The sequence below is a fragment of the Limulus polyphemus genome, unplaced genomic scaffold, assembly GCF_000517525.1.
Source record: "Limulus polyphemus unplaced genomic scaffold, Limulus_polyphemus-2.1.2 Scaffold1153, whole genome shotgun sequence".
In the NCBI taxonomy this organism is placed as follows: domain Eukaryota; kingdom Metazoa; phylum Arthropoda; class Merostomata; order Xiphosura; family Limulidae; genus Limulus; species Limulus polyphemus.
The window spans coordinates 200,259-216,464 of record NW_013666763.1 but is presented as its reverse complement, the minus strand read 5'-3'; the positions used below and the strand labels follow the sequence as shown (position 1 = coordinate 216,464).

At 34.1% G+C, this 16,206-nt stretch overlaps 1 protein-coding gene across 1 annotated transcript in view; it reads right to left on the bottom strand.

Annotated features, from left to right (window-relative positions):
• The window catches only part of LOC106462376 (protocadherin-like wing polarity protein stan), a 210,089-nt gene that overhangs the window by 103,177 nt on the left and 90,706 nt on the right, over positions 1 to 16,206 (bottom strand). The window contains exon 2 of the mRNA XM_022389630.1: positions 197 to 396. Coding sequence (XP_022245338.1) covers positions 197 to 396 — 200 coding nt within the window. The remainder of the gene's footprint in view (positions 1 to 196; positions 397 to 16,206) is intronic.

Sequence of the window (16,206 nt, the reverse complement as noted above, 5' to 3'; positions counted from 1 at the left end):
GATAGTTGAGCATTAAGCCTGTTTGGTGATCTTTCTTGTATTTCGTCATTAGTTGTAGATGTTACTCCTATTTTTTAAGTTTTTTTATTTTGATATAAGCTAATAACACTCCATTGTATAACTAAATGTGAACTGGTTATTCAACCAATAACGTATGTATGATCTTCATATGCATATCCTAAGAATCCATTCATACCTGTACGTTGAAAATGAATATGTTCTCTTTAGGAGCTGGTATGATAGCAGCGAGGCCTTCGATGAAATAATCAAACAGCGGTGACAAGAATTCAGTTTGGGTCATGTCATTTAACCGCACAGTGGCGCTGTTGAACAACATGGACTCTGTCACCAGGCGTACAATGAGTTGGCATTCCGCCAAAACCTCGTTGATCCCATCTGAAAAAAGAAAAAGGCATTTAAAACGCTTAAGTTCTCAGAGCATTTTCCAATAAATCAAGCTGACACATAGATAAAAATAGGGAGAAAGTGTCTAGAGCTCAAAATATGTGGTTAGGTTTTCATAGCCAAGTTCTATTATTCAACAAAACAAATTATTTTAAGTTTTGAAGCATATTTGATGAAACATTGTGTGCTTTGTTTATTTCATAGCAAAGCCATATTGAGCTACCTGCTCTGTCTACCACGTGGAATCGAACTCCGGATTTTAGCGCTGTAAGTCCGTAACTTACCGCTGTCCCGTATGGGATGCACTTTTTGGAATCGGATTTTTATTTCTTAACGAAGTTGCAGAGGTTCAGAGACAGAAATATTACTACAATCTTAACAATTGGTTTTAAGCTAGAGGCTGTTGTATTGAACCCTAAAGGATTTGCCTTTGATATATATATATATATATATCAATTCTAGATAACTGCTTGACCCACAAACAACTTGCTTTCTAGCATGTTGTTGAAGAAGTTTCTTTGTGTCTCATCCAAAAGGTAACGAAAAGAAGTTCTGCATGCGTCAGTTTCAACAAATAACTTTTATTATTGTGTAAGATTTACTCCAATAAATAATTATTAACATAAATAAACTGCAGTTATAGCAACTAATTTGGTCTCAATGTATAATATTCTTAATATCATACCAACTTCTTCATTACTGTATTTAAAATTCTTGGTCGTCTGCAAGTCCATTATTGACCGTTTTAAAAATGTTCTTAAAAATATCCAACTTTCCTATTTGCCGCCAATTTTAGGTTAAGTTCGTGTTTCATTGGTCTATTGGGCCATAGTATTGTGAAAACAGGGCGAAATTCTGCTGGTATTTAACGGAAATCGGCACCGATTCGTTTAGGAATTACAGTGAAGTGATTCTTGTTTTTTTAGAAACCGTTACCGAGTTTCGTTATTTCTTTATATTTCTTGGTGACTCCACTTAAATAGTACGTGAAGAGGTACCTTTAACTAGGAGAAAGTTTGATTTAAGTAGTAGGTGAAGAGGTAGCTTTAACTTGGAGAAAGTTCGATTTAAATAGTACGTGAAGAGGTACCTTTAACTTGGAGAAAGTTCGATTTAAATAGTACGTGAAGAGGTAGATTTAACTTGGAGAAAGTTCTATTCTGCATCACTGAGATGCCGGATCCTGCAAAAGGTGTGTGGTGAGTACCTGTAATTCTTTACGGATATTTTCACCACTACTTGGAAACCGACCTTTTGGGGTCGTTAGCCTGACTTCATATAGGAATACATAGTGGTCATTTTTGTGATAATAGGTCTGTGATGTTACTATTTGTAAACAACAGTTTCGTACCACTTTTAGAGCAGTGCAGTCCTGTAAGTAATCTTGGTCTAACCAACCGGGAAAAATCAAGTGTCTGTTGAAGATTGCTGCAGTGTTATCAAGTTGTATCTTTACCCTTATATTTTAGATTAAGCGTTGTTCTAAGTGTTGTTCTAACCAGTAGTTCTTGTACATTTTGTGCGGTTTCTTATTGTAAAAAAGAAAAGAAAGTAAAAGCTTATTGTTTCGTTTATGTGTAAACTCCACCGTTCTTTGGTTTTCATACAGGTCCTATACTCCATTTTCGTCTGGCCATTCTGATGGTGTCCATCTTTCTGTTAATCTGAACACCAGTTACCAAATAAATCCTCGAATCTCTTACATACACAAATATTTGTAACAATCATTTATTCATTGCATCTATTGGTTAAGTTTCATATATTGAGGATTAATCATATTTTGTAAGAACAATGTTCAAGCCCTGTGCTGCATCTGGAATAACACTGTCGATTACTGACTGTACTCATTCTAATGGCCATAATTATGCACTATTGTCAGGCAATGCAGTTTCCATTGTAATAAACTTCTGCGAAAGAAGATGAAGTTATTGTGTGATCATACACTTTGACAAACTTTCCAAAGACTCTACGTAAATGCCGGATTTAAGAACCACGTTTAATCAGATCAAAGACGCGAAAACCCATTGGAGCTGCATCGGGAAACTTAACAATGTGATTAAATGCGATTGTTGTGAGTCTAGATTATTCTGACATATTTTTGTGTGTATGTGCGTGTGCGTGAAAACAGTTGTTGATTTCGAGGTGTGTCTGGAAGTCTCTGAACCTTCATCAACTTAAAAATACTTGTTTATTATGTTATCAATAATACCATCTTCGTTGCTATGGATTTTCGAGTCGGAGGGTTCTCTTTCGTAAATGTAACTTGCATTTTACATATTAGGGCAATACTCTTTACTAGAGTAAGTTCTTCCGTTTCCATTTAGGACATTGATGGCTTCCTTGTGTCCCATGGCTCTTCATCGTTTATCAATCTTACTATACGAATTTTCCTCCACGGAAAGTAATGTGAAATATTCTTCCAGCCATAGTTCCATTGCACCTGGAAGGGTCATGAATTCGCCGTAAACCAAATATATATATACGTACTAAAAATTTCGCCCATGACGCAACAGTTCGTGTATGCGGCGACACGCGATTACATTAGCCTATTCAATTCGTTCTTATAAAGTCTGATTTACCCTTTATACAACGTAATATAACATGCACAATTTTGAAGCTTTACAAGTAGATTTTTTTTTACTTTCTGAATATCTAATATAACGTGAACATTCTAAAAAAGCTAAAGAATTACATTTTTGAATATCGTGAATAAAGCATGCTTTCCATACCAAAAATTCCTTATGCTTTGATGTTTTTCTTTAACAAAATTCTCTTACGACTAACGTGAATTTCCATTTGCCATATGCATCCTTCGTCTTCTTCATATTTTTATATGCATTACTACTTCCACCTCATACTAAGCAAAACTACAGACTATTGTGACGACCTGCTGAGATTGAGATACACATAGCATTAAAGAAAGTGATTTTTTACGACGGGACTCACAGAAAGAACCGGACCTCACCGGGATCATGATTGTTGCTTATAGCCATTGAATATCACGTATTGTGGAAATTACAAGCATGTTACACGAAGTCGTATGTAAAATTTGAAACTGAGATATATTTTAAAAATTCATAAATGTCTAACCTCCGTGTTAAAACAAATACAGTTTAATCCATGTTAGCTTAGCCTAAAGTTAAAACAAATACAGTTTAATCAATGTTAGCTTACCCTAAAGTTAAAACAAATACAGTTTAATCCATGTTAGCTTAACCTAAAGTTAAAACAAATACAGTTTAATCCATGTTAGCTTAGCCTAAAGTTAAAACAAATACAGTTTAATCAATGTTAGCTTACCCTAAAGTTAAAACAAATACAGTTTAATCCATGTTAGCTTAACCTAAAGTTAAAACAAATACAGTTTAATCCATGTTAGCTTAACCTAAAGTTAAAACAAATACAGTTTAATCCATGTTAGCTCAACCTAAAGTTAAAACAAATACAGTTTAATCCATGTTAGCTTAGCCTAAAGTTAAAACAAATACAGTTTAATCAATGTTAGCTTACCCTAAAGTTAAAACAAATACAGTTTAATCAATGTTAGCTTAGCCTCAAGTTAAAACAAATACAGTTTAATTAATGTTAGCTTAGCCTCAAGTTAAAACAAATAGAGTTTAATCAATGTTAGCTTAACCTAAAGTTAAAACAAATACAGTTTAATCCATGTTAGCTTAACCTAAAGTTAAAACAAATACAGTTTAATCCATGTTAGCTTAGCCTAAAGTTAAAACAAATACAGTTTAATCAATGTTAGCTTACCCTAAAGTTAAAACAAATACAGTTTAATCAATGTTAACTTAGCCTCAAGTTAAAACAAATAAAGTTTAATTAATGTTAGCTTAGCCTCAAGTTAAAACAAATAGAGTTTAATCAATGTTAACTTGACTTAAATTAAAGAATACAGTTTAATCCATGTTAACTTGACTTAAATTAAAGAATACAGTTTAATCCATGTTAACTTGACCTATAGTTAAATAATACGGTTCAGTCCATGTTAACTTGATATAAAGAATATTGTTTAATTCATAACAACCTGAACTAAAATTAAATATTTCTCTATAAATGTGGAACAAGTTATAAGTTGTCTAAAGCGTATAGAGTTGTCTCTTAAAAAGAACGATCGTCTTTGAACTTTTAGTGTTAAAGAAATACATTTGTTTCGAACACTCTACAGTCAGATTCTTTTCCCTAACTGCCATATAAATCAGACGCTATTCATGAACAAGCTATGAAATTTGTTAAGTTTCCTGTACTTTTACAGGAATAACAGGAAACTCGAGCATGTACTGGTCAAATTTGTTAATCATATGTTTCGTTTTAGTCTTTTATTCTCCAATATAAGAACTGCGGGTCAAGATAAATAGGCTAAAGTTACTGTCCACATGACCAGGAATAACTGACAAGTCAAAGCCAATGAACTATTTTCGTCCAGATAATTATTATATTACACACTTTATCACTGAATCAAACATGCAGACGCCAAAATATTCTGACCTTTGATCTATAATATCAATAAAGAGGATTAACTGACCTTTGATGTATTTAAGGAAAATCAATAGAAAGATATTACAGGACTATTTTATACTCTACTAATTTCCATCTTCTTTCACAAATTAAGAGTGTTAACTCAAACAGGCCATCAATCACCATTCTATCTTTTGGTCAACGACAAGTTAATATTTCCAGTAACCAGCTTATCACGCTATCGACTTCAGTTAACGTTACGGAAAAACAAACACACAAAAAACGAAAGAATTCTGATATTCCAGGGGCATTCTCATCTAACCTTTATTACTAAATGTTGGGTATCAAGAAAAATACTTTTAATCTCACTCAAAATAACGTACTAATTAGAATACTGCTAATGAAAATACTAATTATCTTTTTATGAGAAAATGTGATCGCCTGGCAACGTGAACTATATATGTACTGTATATATATAGTCTCGTCAGTCTACCGGTTACATATAAGTTCAGTCAAATATTGCAATTATTTCTTCTTCAAAGAACACATATAAAATGGGCATACACACAGAAAATGGAATGCGAGCTTATTTCAGCATCGCATTTTCAAAACCTCAAAAGCCTTATTTAACAACAGCAACAAAAATCAGTAATCAACATTTTGAGAAGAGAGGGACAACGTATAAAGAGCCCCTAAAGAACCAGTTCAATTTTTGAGGCAAATGCACTCAAACAACGCTATGAGAAGGTGAGGAATGCGTTAGCCATTTCATTAAAGAAAATTCTTAAGTCAGTATTAAACTGTACTTTCTATTAAATGTGAATAATGAACTGAAAAATAAACCTCAGAAAATAAGGGTACAGATGACCCACTTACTGCCTCCCCGCATTCCCATGGTTACGATAGTGTTAAGCAACAAAGTAACGTTACTCTAACTATCGTGTTTTATCAACAGTATACATTATAAGCCTCTCTTAGGTGTCCCCCGAAGGGTCAGCGGTACGTTTACGAATTTAAGATGCTAAAATCTGGGTTTCGATTCCCTCACGATGGACAGAGAACAGATAACCTATTGTGTAGCTTTGCGCTAAAACGACAATAACGACTCCATTAGACTATGGTTCAAAATAATATTCAAACTCGTTATCTGTACTGTAAACAAAATGTGAAGATATTTCTTATTACGTTTTATAATTGATTACCTCAACGTTACTCTAGAACTTGGGAATACAAGTCAGCAGCTATTTGTACTAAAATTGCTACATTCTTTTTACCTATATAATTTAGTTAATACTTTTAAGGGAAAAGATGAATTCTTCTAGAATCTTTGCCAACGTTTTTGAAAAAAAAAGAAAGAAGATTTTTATTAATATAAAAACATTTAGTAGCAGACTGTCTTACAAAATCATAGTTTGATTTTTTTTAACTGATAAAATTGTTCTTTCGCGAAAAGTGGCTACTAAATGTAGTTACACAACCGAAATAGCTTCTGCTAAATCTGGGTCCATAGATCGTTAGTGACGGCTCTGGGTATATATATATATATATATTCGTTTCTGACCCTAATTACAACTAAAGTACTAAATCGAAGTCAAAAGTATTTAAACTTTTGTAACTTTGTTAGAAAAGAAGTTCGATTAGTAAAAAATTCAGGGGTGCAGATTCTTTTCGTACTCAATTCTATTCTTCGAAGACACAACAAAATGTGCAGGTTTACGTAGAATTTTTATATTACTGTATACATTATTTGTTACTTGGAAAGCTGTACACTATCTTTGAGCTTATATATTGTTCAACGAACTTATTTTTACCATTGTAGTAAAACAAAATTGTCAAGTATGAACTACTGAACGTCTAATCTTAGCAATCATTATTTTCCGAGAAACGTTTTCGACAAACTAGCGCCATCTACTAGGATACCTAAAATCAAACAAACGCCTTAATATTTTTAACAGTTACAGTATATTATGAAGCTAGTTCTTATAAAATTTTACAAGTAGATGTTGAAAAGCGAATAAACTAATATATGCAAAATCTTATTTGTTTAGATTTTCTGTACTACTGTACGACAATGCTAAAAAAACTGTTCTACAGGGGTAAGGTTTTCTAAAGTGTTTCTTTACTGTAAAATTAAAGCTTAAATGCTCACAACACCTAAAGAACCCACAGTTTAGATTTACAGTTTCGAGCATCGTTAGGACTAACCTCCCCAACCGATACAGAGTATTAGCCAAAGGAGTTTTATGCAGCTTCACCCTGTTTGATTCGAAAGTTGACTTCGGGTTATTCTGCTTTCTAGTTGAGATTAACACTTTCTTAGCCATCTATTAATGACTGTAGTTTTTCTTAATAACATTCAGTAAGCATTTTTAATTTATGAATGGCATTTTAGTTTTGGTTACCAAATCAGTGAACACTGTTTTTCTCAACATCGCAATGGGATGAATAATTTGGTCATACAGAATCTATACTGTCTCAATAACTGTATCAAACATTAGTTAATGGTGTATTTTCTTATATTACATATAGAAATTATCGACAGACACCACGTGCGTCTGTGCATCTTTTTAATGAGACAAGCTAGCGAAAAACCATATAAGTGGTTCTTATATAACAACTTCTAATATATATAGAAAAGCCAGTGTGTTTTGGTAACAATTCGTTTCAACAATGGCTTTTATATCGTGTTGCTTACCAATAAAAGTATAACCTAATATTGTTGTTAAGAGGCTAAGTGCTGAAAGTATAAAATGAATTGCATAAACTACAAAACTGAAAAGAATATTTGTTGTTTTCTAATTTAGAGGCTCCGTAAATTAAAGATGTTTGTTTTTATTATTTAAGTTTAAAATCGGAGGATAAGTCAGAGGGAAGGTTACCTTTATAAATAGGCCACATCCCGTAAAGGAGCAACAAAAGTATACAGGTTATACTTTTATGCTAAAATGGTTCAGCATACACACGCTGACACAGTTATCTTGGATAAATCAACCTAATAACCCGAGCGAAGCCGGGTACTTACGCTAGTATTCAAGATTTTCAAATTGTCATGTTTACAATAACAGATCAGTAAAACATGGTATTTCTATTGATAGGTCAGAAACATTGTCATGTTTACAATAACAGATCAGTAAAACATGATATTTCTATTCATAGGTCAGAAACATTGTCATGTTTACAATAACAGATCAGTAAAATATGATATTTCTATTGATAGATCAGAAACATTGTCATGTTTACAATAACAGATCAGTAAAATATGATATTTCTGTTGAAAGGTCAGAAACATTGTCATGTTTATACCAACAGATCAATAAAAAATGTTGTTTCAATTGATACGTCAGAAACATTGTCATATTTATATAAACAGATCAGTAAAACATGATACTTCTATTGATAGGCCAGAAACACTGTCATGTTTATATCAACAAAATTATACACAAAGCTACACAATGGGCTATCTGTGCCTACCACGGGTATCGAAACTCGGTTTCTAGCGTTGTAAGTCCGCAGACATACCGTTGTGCCACTGGGGGGCTAATAGGTCAGAAACATTGTCATGTATATATCAACAGATCAGTAAAATATGGTGTTTCAATTGTTAAGTCAGGAAATGGTCGTATTTTTATTAGCAGATCAGAAAATGATCGTGGTTTTGTTGTCAGATCAATATTATTTTTTTCGGGATGTTTATGCTACTCCAATGACTTAGGACCAGTGCTGAATCATAGATTCCGAGCTAGTTAGCAAAGTGTTCCTAAGATTTCTTTCGTTGTCTTTAAATTCAGTATTGGAATGTGAGCAGCATACCTCAATGTACTTGGCTGACATCAGTCATAAATATCAATACAAAATATATGTATTTAATGCGTGTTATTCAAAACCTACTGACTTTCTAATCGTAATAATGAAATGGAAATACGGAAATGGTCAACATTTTGCCAGTATATGCCGTAAATTATAACAATGAAACACTTTCGTAATACACAAGAATTATGGAAGGGTTAATAATGGTCATTTAGAGGAATGACCGAATGTTTAGTGTCTTGCTTGTTAAGCATAGAATAAATAACAAGGTTTGTTTATTACTTTTCGGATATTTGCACAAAGCTACTCAAATGTTATCTGCACTAGCCGTCCCTAATTATCAACTGATAAGACTATAAGAAAGGCAGCTAGTCAACAGCGTAAATCACTAACTTTTGGGCTACATTTGTCAGATGAATAGTTGGATTTTATCGTCACCCTTATAACGCGCCCACAGCCCCAATGTGTTAAGCGCGATATACATACATATATATATATATATTTCTTCTATTTTTTGTTATTATTTTTTTTTACAGTAACGGGACGTGAAAGTTGGACCCGCAGATCTACAATTCGGCACGCTAAAGACCGGCCACGCTCGGCTAGCGGAATGAATGGGGTAAGAAGAAAGAAATATAATAGTCAACCCTTTTTACTAGGATCAGCCATACTTAGGTGCAATATTCCATTCGTAGCCACAAGAGAAATTCGGACTCTTATAGGCAATGAAAGAAAATTATCCCTTATTCTTCTTGAGTTGGTATTCACAGTGTTCACCAAAGCACGTCCTTCCTCAGTTAGCACGTAGCCCCGCTCAACCACCGGCAAGCGTTAGCACTAATCCCTTCCGGAGAAATAGCCGGCGTGATTCATGAGTTTGGCACGTCTTGCAGATAAGCTGACGGATATAGATCCGCAGCAACTCTTCGTAACCTGTTTGGAAAGCTGATATTTCTTAAATAAAAATAAATTAAACGGTGAAAAATTAATCTTTAGAAGAGAAACATTCTTAATTTATTAGCGAAAAAGAAACCACATATACTTTTTGACTTGTAAGATTATTCAAATTAATTAAATTGATGTAAACAGTAAATGCTGCTTTTATTTCGCAAACAGCAATCACGTTATACACCAAATCCTAAGAGATTATTAGCTTTTCAACTCCCATTAGATAGATGGGTGGATGGACTGACGGACAGACAAGCAGAAAGCTAGATGGACAGATAGATAGAGATTTAGTGAACGTAGATCCACCCAAGATCCCATGATACTTGATAAACGTAGAAAAAGCACCGCCCTAACTTTACACTTTTAGTTCAAGCCAGCGTCATCCCGAAAAGTAATGATTAACTAAACCTACCAACTAGTATGTTATTTAGGCAGATTCGCTTGGGTGGGTCTTACTCCTTATTTTAACTTACTCTAGAAAATAAAAGGTGACTAATTATAGTCAAGCTAACAACTAAATATTGATGTTGTTGAGTGAGCCACCTGGTGAGGGTTGCTCTCAACACAGCCGAGAAAAACGCCCTATCTAAAAAGCAGGGACATAAGTTTATAAAAATAAATATTTATGCTTATCTAAAAATACACAACATGTTTTGTTTGTTTACAGATTCGAGGCATAAACGATTACAGATTTATCTGTAAAAGCATAAAAAACTTTGTTCTTTCAAACAATCTGGAAACGTAGATAAAGTTCCAGAAATATTTATAATGTTCATAATTCCCACCAAAATCGATATCTTCTAAGTGCAACCCCACTTTTAACCTGGTCTCTAAACGTAAGTGTTGGTACCATAAATCTTTCTCGTGTCAGAACTGTCGTTACTCTGAGACAACAACAACAACAAAAAAAACGTGCGTTGCATAACCTTACTTTTGACTTTGACACAAATCATCACAAAATTCAAATAAAAATTATTCTGTCAAAACTGTCGGGATCTAGATGTCAGGATAATGTGTTCTTCTACCATAAAAAATAATATTTATTAGAATTTTTGACTACAAACAAAAATTATTGTCACAACATTAAATATCTGAAATAAACAACACTTGTTGAAAATCTGTCCTTATTTAACACAGTCAAAACTTGTCTTTTATTGAATTCTAAAAACGAAACCTAAAAACATCAAATAAGGGAAGTCTATTTTAACGTGCGGCATGATCTGTAGACTTCTGTGTGTGTCCTTTACTTGATAAGGCCCAACGGTATTTTCAAATGGCACTAGAAATGAGATCAAATTGAAAAGCGTGGGAAAATTGTTGTGAAATTGTTTAAAATTTAAAGACTAATCTGAAGAAATAAAACAACTTTATTTTCTGTAATAAAACGAGTCATTTTATATGTTAGAAGATTCTTCACTTGACAACACGGTTTTGCTTTTCATTTATGTATTTAAATAAATTTATACGGAAAAAGAAAGAAAAAACAATTGTTCAAATATAAATTTCAAATCTTATATATGCGTGTTTGTAGCTAGACTGTTTAGTTTTAGTTTCATGTCCTTTATCAATCAACTCTTACAGCTCCACAATTTGGGCGCGAGAGAGCGGTGCTTCGTATGTACCAGAAAGTAATAAAATACAACTCCGCTCAGAAGAAAAATCTTTATTCTCTCGTTGCAAAATGACTTTTTTTTTTCTTTTTGCAGCACTTAAGGAAACTTGATAGGCTAGATCATATTATTCTTCAAATACCTATTAACCCTAGGTTTCTCCTATTGGAACTTTCTCATTTTTGATTGGATAACCATTATATGACGTCATTCTATCATAGAGTTACGGTCTAATTGTTGACTTCATAGTGAAGCAACGTAATCGGAGAATTAAGAGCTATATGCACTCACAAAGACACGGCGTTCTGATTAAAGCAAAGTTAATTAATTTTACTCACATTATCAACCAGCACGTGAAACAGCTGGACATTGATCTCAAACATGCGTGCTATGGTTAACGAACAAGTCTTTTTAAATCTTGCCGAAAAAGACGTGAAACTTTCAACTAATACAGATAAGACATCTCTTGTTAGACATGGGTCGGCAAATTGTAAAGCGTTATTAATTAGTTATGGGAAAACCGATAAAAATGTCTTGATATGGTTAACTAAGGAAAAAATATATAAAGTTTGACTTATGAAGTTGTAATCGATTTATTAGGACAAAAAAAACTTTTTTTTGTTTGATACTATATTCGCCTTTCAGATGTTAAAACAACGTTCTATTATTAATGTTGTTACAAAACCAGTCAAGAATTATTTTTGAACAGTATTTTTACCTTTAATGTTTTGTAATAACAAAAATATCGCTCGCTGAGTAGAGCAACGAATTCCATAGGGTGTTAACAAGTTGCGTGTTTGTTGGTTCACCTGAACGACACTTTATGCTCACAGTGGGCTAAATGGCTAAGTCAAGAAACCCCTGTGATTCAGATATAGCTGCCCATACATTCGGACTGCAAACCAGAGAGAAGACAAACAGTCGGCAGGACCCGCCACCTGAATCAGCTATCCTTAACCGAATAACGAGATTAACTGACACGCCCACCCAAACTGAACGTGCCTAAAAGTATCTTTGTTAGCATCACAATCTCAAACCGAGACTCTCAGTCCGACACACTGATCATTAGGCCACGCACTCTAAGAAGAAAACTTAACCTAGACTATTGGAGTCATATCAAAACATTAATTGCTAATAATATCTTATCCCAGAGATGCAAACCTTGACCTCTTCAGTACCATCATCATAGCTTAATGAGATTGGGAATTTATATTATGCAGTATTTGACATTAAGCCTTTCCACTAAATACTTCGTCCTGAAGATACAAAACATCTTTTCAGTTGCTCTCACCACAACTTAAAGGACTCGTTTCCATATCACTTTAAACTGAATCATATAATTTTAGAAAAAGTTCTTCTGGCGCACACACTCGTGCATGATAGACACACAGTGGAGTGAAGGTAATAATTAAAGAACCCTCAAACTGGTTATTACATAGTAATAATAATTATTATTACAGAATAGCCAGCAGGAGACATAGCAATAGTTCTTTGGACAGAGATGAAGAGGAGAATGACCAATCATTTAGAGTCGAAGTTTTTTTTGTTGTTGTTGTTTTTGTGTCTAATCAAGCACAAGATACTTCGATCAGTAATAGCATAGAACGTGTTCTGTAATTTTGCTTTAAAAAAAATTCTGAATTATGTTTTGCACAAGCAAGTGGAACTTGTTAGTCGCCTCATAGTTTTAACGGCCTGTAGAAAACTGTTACAAGCTTGAGGTAGTAATACATCAGCTACTCTCCATCAAAGAGCAAAGACCATGCATATTACACTAATGGTGGAAGATGGTTAGGGCTAGTAAAACGCCTTAGATCTGCATGAAGTGACTGCAAAATGGAAAGTTTTCATAACCCTTTGGTTAGGGATTTGGTAGAATGGTTAACAATGAATGGTAAAAATGATATAACCTTTTATTCTTATTAATAATAGGTGTATTCCGTTCATTGTTGAACAATAAGTTTTCATTGTTGAACGGTGAGTTTTGGAGAAACTGAGTTGAATAACGTTATAGTGAGTGAGAAACAACGTATATTAATACTCTAATGGAATAATAACAATAGTTTTTTCGTGCCACAAAAGAAAGTCACTGATAGAATGGCTGAAGACATTTTAGTCAATAGGGCATAAAATTGATCCTTTAAGAATTAAGAGTTTTTAAAGTATTATATTCTAGAAATATTGGAGAGAAAAAAGTAACATTTTTTACATAAAACTTGATCTAATGATACCAATCGAGAAGTGTAATTTCCTGTAAAGCGTCCTCTGGGTGTAGGGATAATGGTAGAAAACCAGCACGCGGAGACAGACGGGTGTATAGAGTAACGGACGGACGGATTTTAGACTAGTGGCTGGACAGCCAGATATAAGTATGTTAATATCACTGAAGGCAGCTATTTATATTTATGGGCTATTGTCTGGTACTGTAATGATATAACAGTTTAAAAATATCTCTCTTTCTTTAGGATCCCTTAATTCATACCTTGTAGTTTTCCGTTGCAGTTCGAAGCTGAATAAATTACGCTCGACTTTACTGATTTGTTTTTTGATTCAGTTGGGAAAAATAAACAGTAATCTTAAAAATAAAAACGCGAACTCAAACGGCGTGGTGGTGTTTGGTAGAGATGCTGATTTATGTCTCAGATAACGATTATCATCTATAATTCTAACTGTGTTTGCGGTAAAGGTCGTTTCCAAATCGCCTTTGTTGAGCACGATTCATCACCTTTTTCTTTAAGTTATCATAAGAACAGATAAACAGACAGACGGCGAACAGGAAGTAAAGGTTAAAACTCATATGACCCTCAAATTTAAATAGCCGTTCGGTTCCACGTGTTTAAATGTTTATGTTTAATTTGACGGGTTCAGAATGAGATGGATAGCCCCAACCAAGTTTTCCGTTATTATACTCCGTATATCTGCTCAGTATACGCAAAGTACTCTGTCTTTTTTTTTTATAATTCAATTTTTTATACAATAAGTTTTTGTGTTATCCGTCAGTACGATTTACTTTATTATTTCTTTAATGTTACTTTCAGTACTGGTTAAAATATATATTTAGTTTTAATATTTATTGTTATTATACTTTTGACATAGAAATTATTACGTGTTGTTAGTTTAGTATATGGATTTAACATTAAACTAAGTCTCCTAAGCTGGTTGAACCTCGAGAGATATTACAGGGTTTACCGCTGAAAATATCGCTAACAGCGAGGCTACCCAACTAATGAAACAATACACTCTGATATTTACAAGTAAAGTGTACGAAAATAGCTTTACTCATTGCCGAGTTGGTTCTAATTTTTGAATCAAGCAAATAGCTTGCAATGGTAGAAAATTAAAATTAACAAGAGGGAGTTCTCAATAGCCGCGGCACTTGAAATTCTTTTAGGTAAGATTAGAGTAAATTAATCTATGAGACCTTTTTTTCCTTTTCATTAGCTATATTTTTGTGCATAAATACCAAGTGTGGGGCGCGCGTATACCCGATTCGATTTTATGACTACCCTCTAATTGAAATTATTTTAGGCAGGATTGAATTAATGTATGAGACCTTAGGCGTGGTCAAATAAATCAATTGAAATGGTTTGACCTCCTGAGTCCAAAACTGTAATTAGATCTCATATCTGTCATATCTGTTATAAACTAAAAGTTTGTACTTGAAAAACTTAGAGCCATTTCTATGAGCCGCTATGCTGCGGCTAATGATGCATACAGGTTGAGTAATTAATTTGGCACCTGATATTTTCAACTTTAACATGTCAGAGACCCCCAAGATTCAGGCATGGTTGATCAGGGGGAGAGCATAATCAGCAGTACCTGCCGCCTTCTTTATTTGTTTAGAATATCGCGCAAAGCTCCTCGAGTGATATCCGCACTAGCCGTCACTAATTTAGAAGTGATAGACTATAAGGAAAATAGTTAGTCAACACCACCCACCGCCAACTCTTGGGCTGCTCTTTTAGCAACGAATAGTTGAATTGATCGTCACATTGTATCTCTCCCCCCCCCCCCTTAACAGCTGAAAGGGCGAGCATTTTCAGTGACGACGATTCGAACTCGCGACATGCAGACTGCAAATCAAGCGCCCTAACCACCGGGCCATGCCAGACCTCGTGCCACCTTTACAGTTACTCTTTAATCAAATGGTGGGAGTGATTTTCACTTTTATAATACACCCACAGCTGAAAGTTTGGTACATGCTCAGCGGCATATTGCAGGCTCAAACCTTAGACCTTCCGATACATAGCCCAAGACATTACCCACAATACCACGCAAGGCCCTTGATGCAACAAAGTTTTAGCAGTATATCTGTTCTTTCACATGTATCCATTCACGACCAAAAACACTAAAACTATTTGCATACTATCTTTTAGACCGCTTGTATCAAATATTATTTCTGAAATAATCACTTTACATAAAATCCTCATGACAACTACCATCTTTTAAAACTGAAACACGTATGCTGGTAAGTTTACCACTCTGTACATGGTCACCTCAGACAAAGTTATGATAACGTTATTGTTACCTTTCTATAAAAACTTCAATTCATGTAAGTGCTCGCTATTTTACGTTTTTAATGTGCACCATATAATACCACGTCACAACATTAATTAAAGCGCCACCTTACGTCTTTAACGTGTACCATATAATACCACGTCACAACATTAATTAAAGCGCTACCTTACGTCTTTAGCGTGCACCATATAACACCACGTCAAAACATTTGTTACGACAGCGGAAGACACGCGACTCTGGGAGCATGTGCGTTGGAGTTTCTAGAAGGATCATGACTTTTCCTGGCAACTCTAGTCTGTTCCAGGCGCCCTCTTTTTTAGTATATAAGCCAGGCAAATAAAGCGGAGATACAATTTTGCAGATAGATACAGAGACAGATAATTGAGTCAAGCGAGCGGTAGTGACGGTAATATAAAGTGTGTGTTTTGTTATCGAGATTGCAAATGTATTG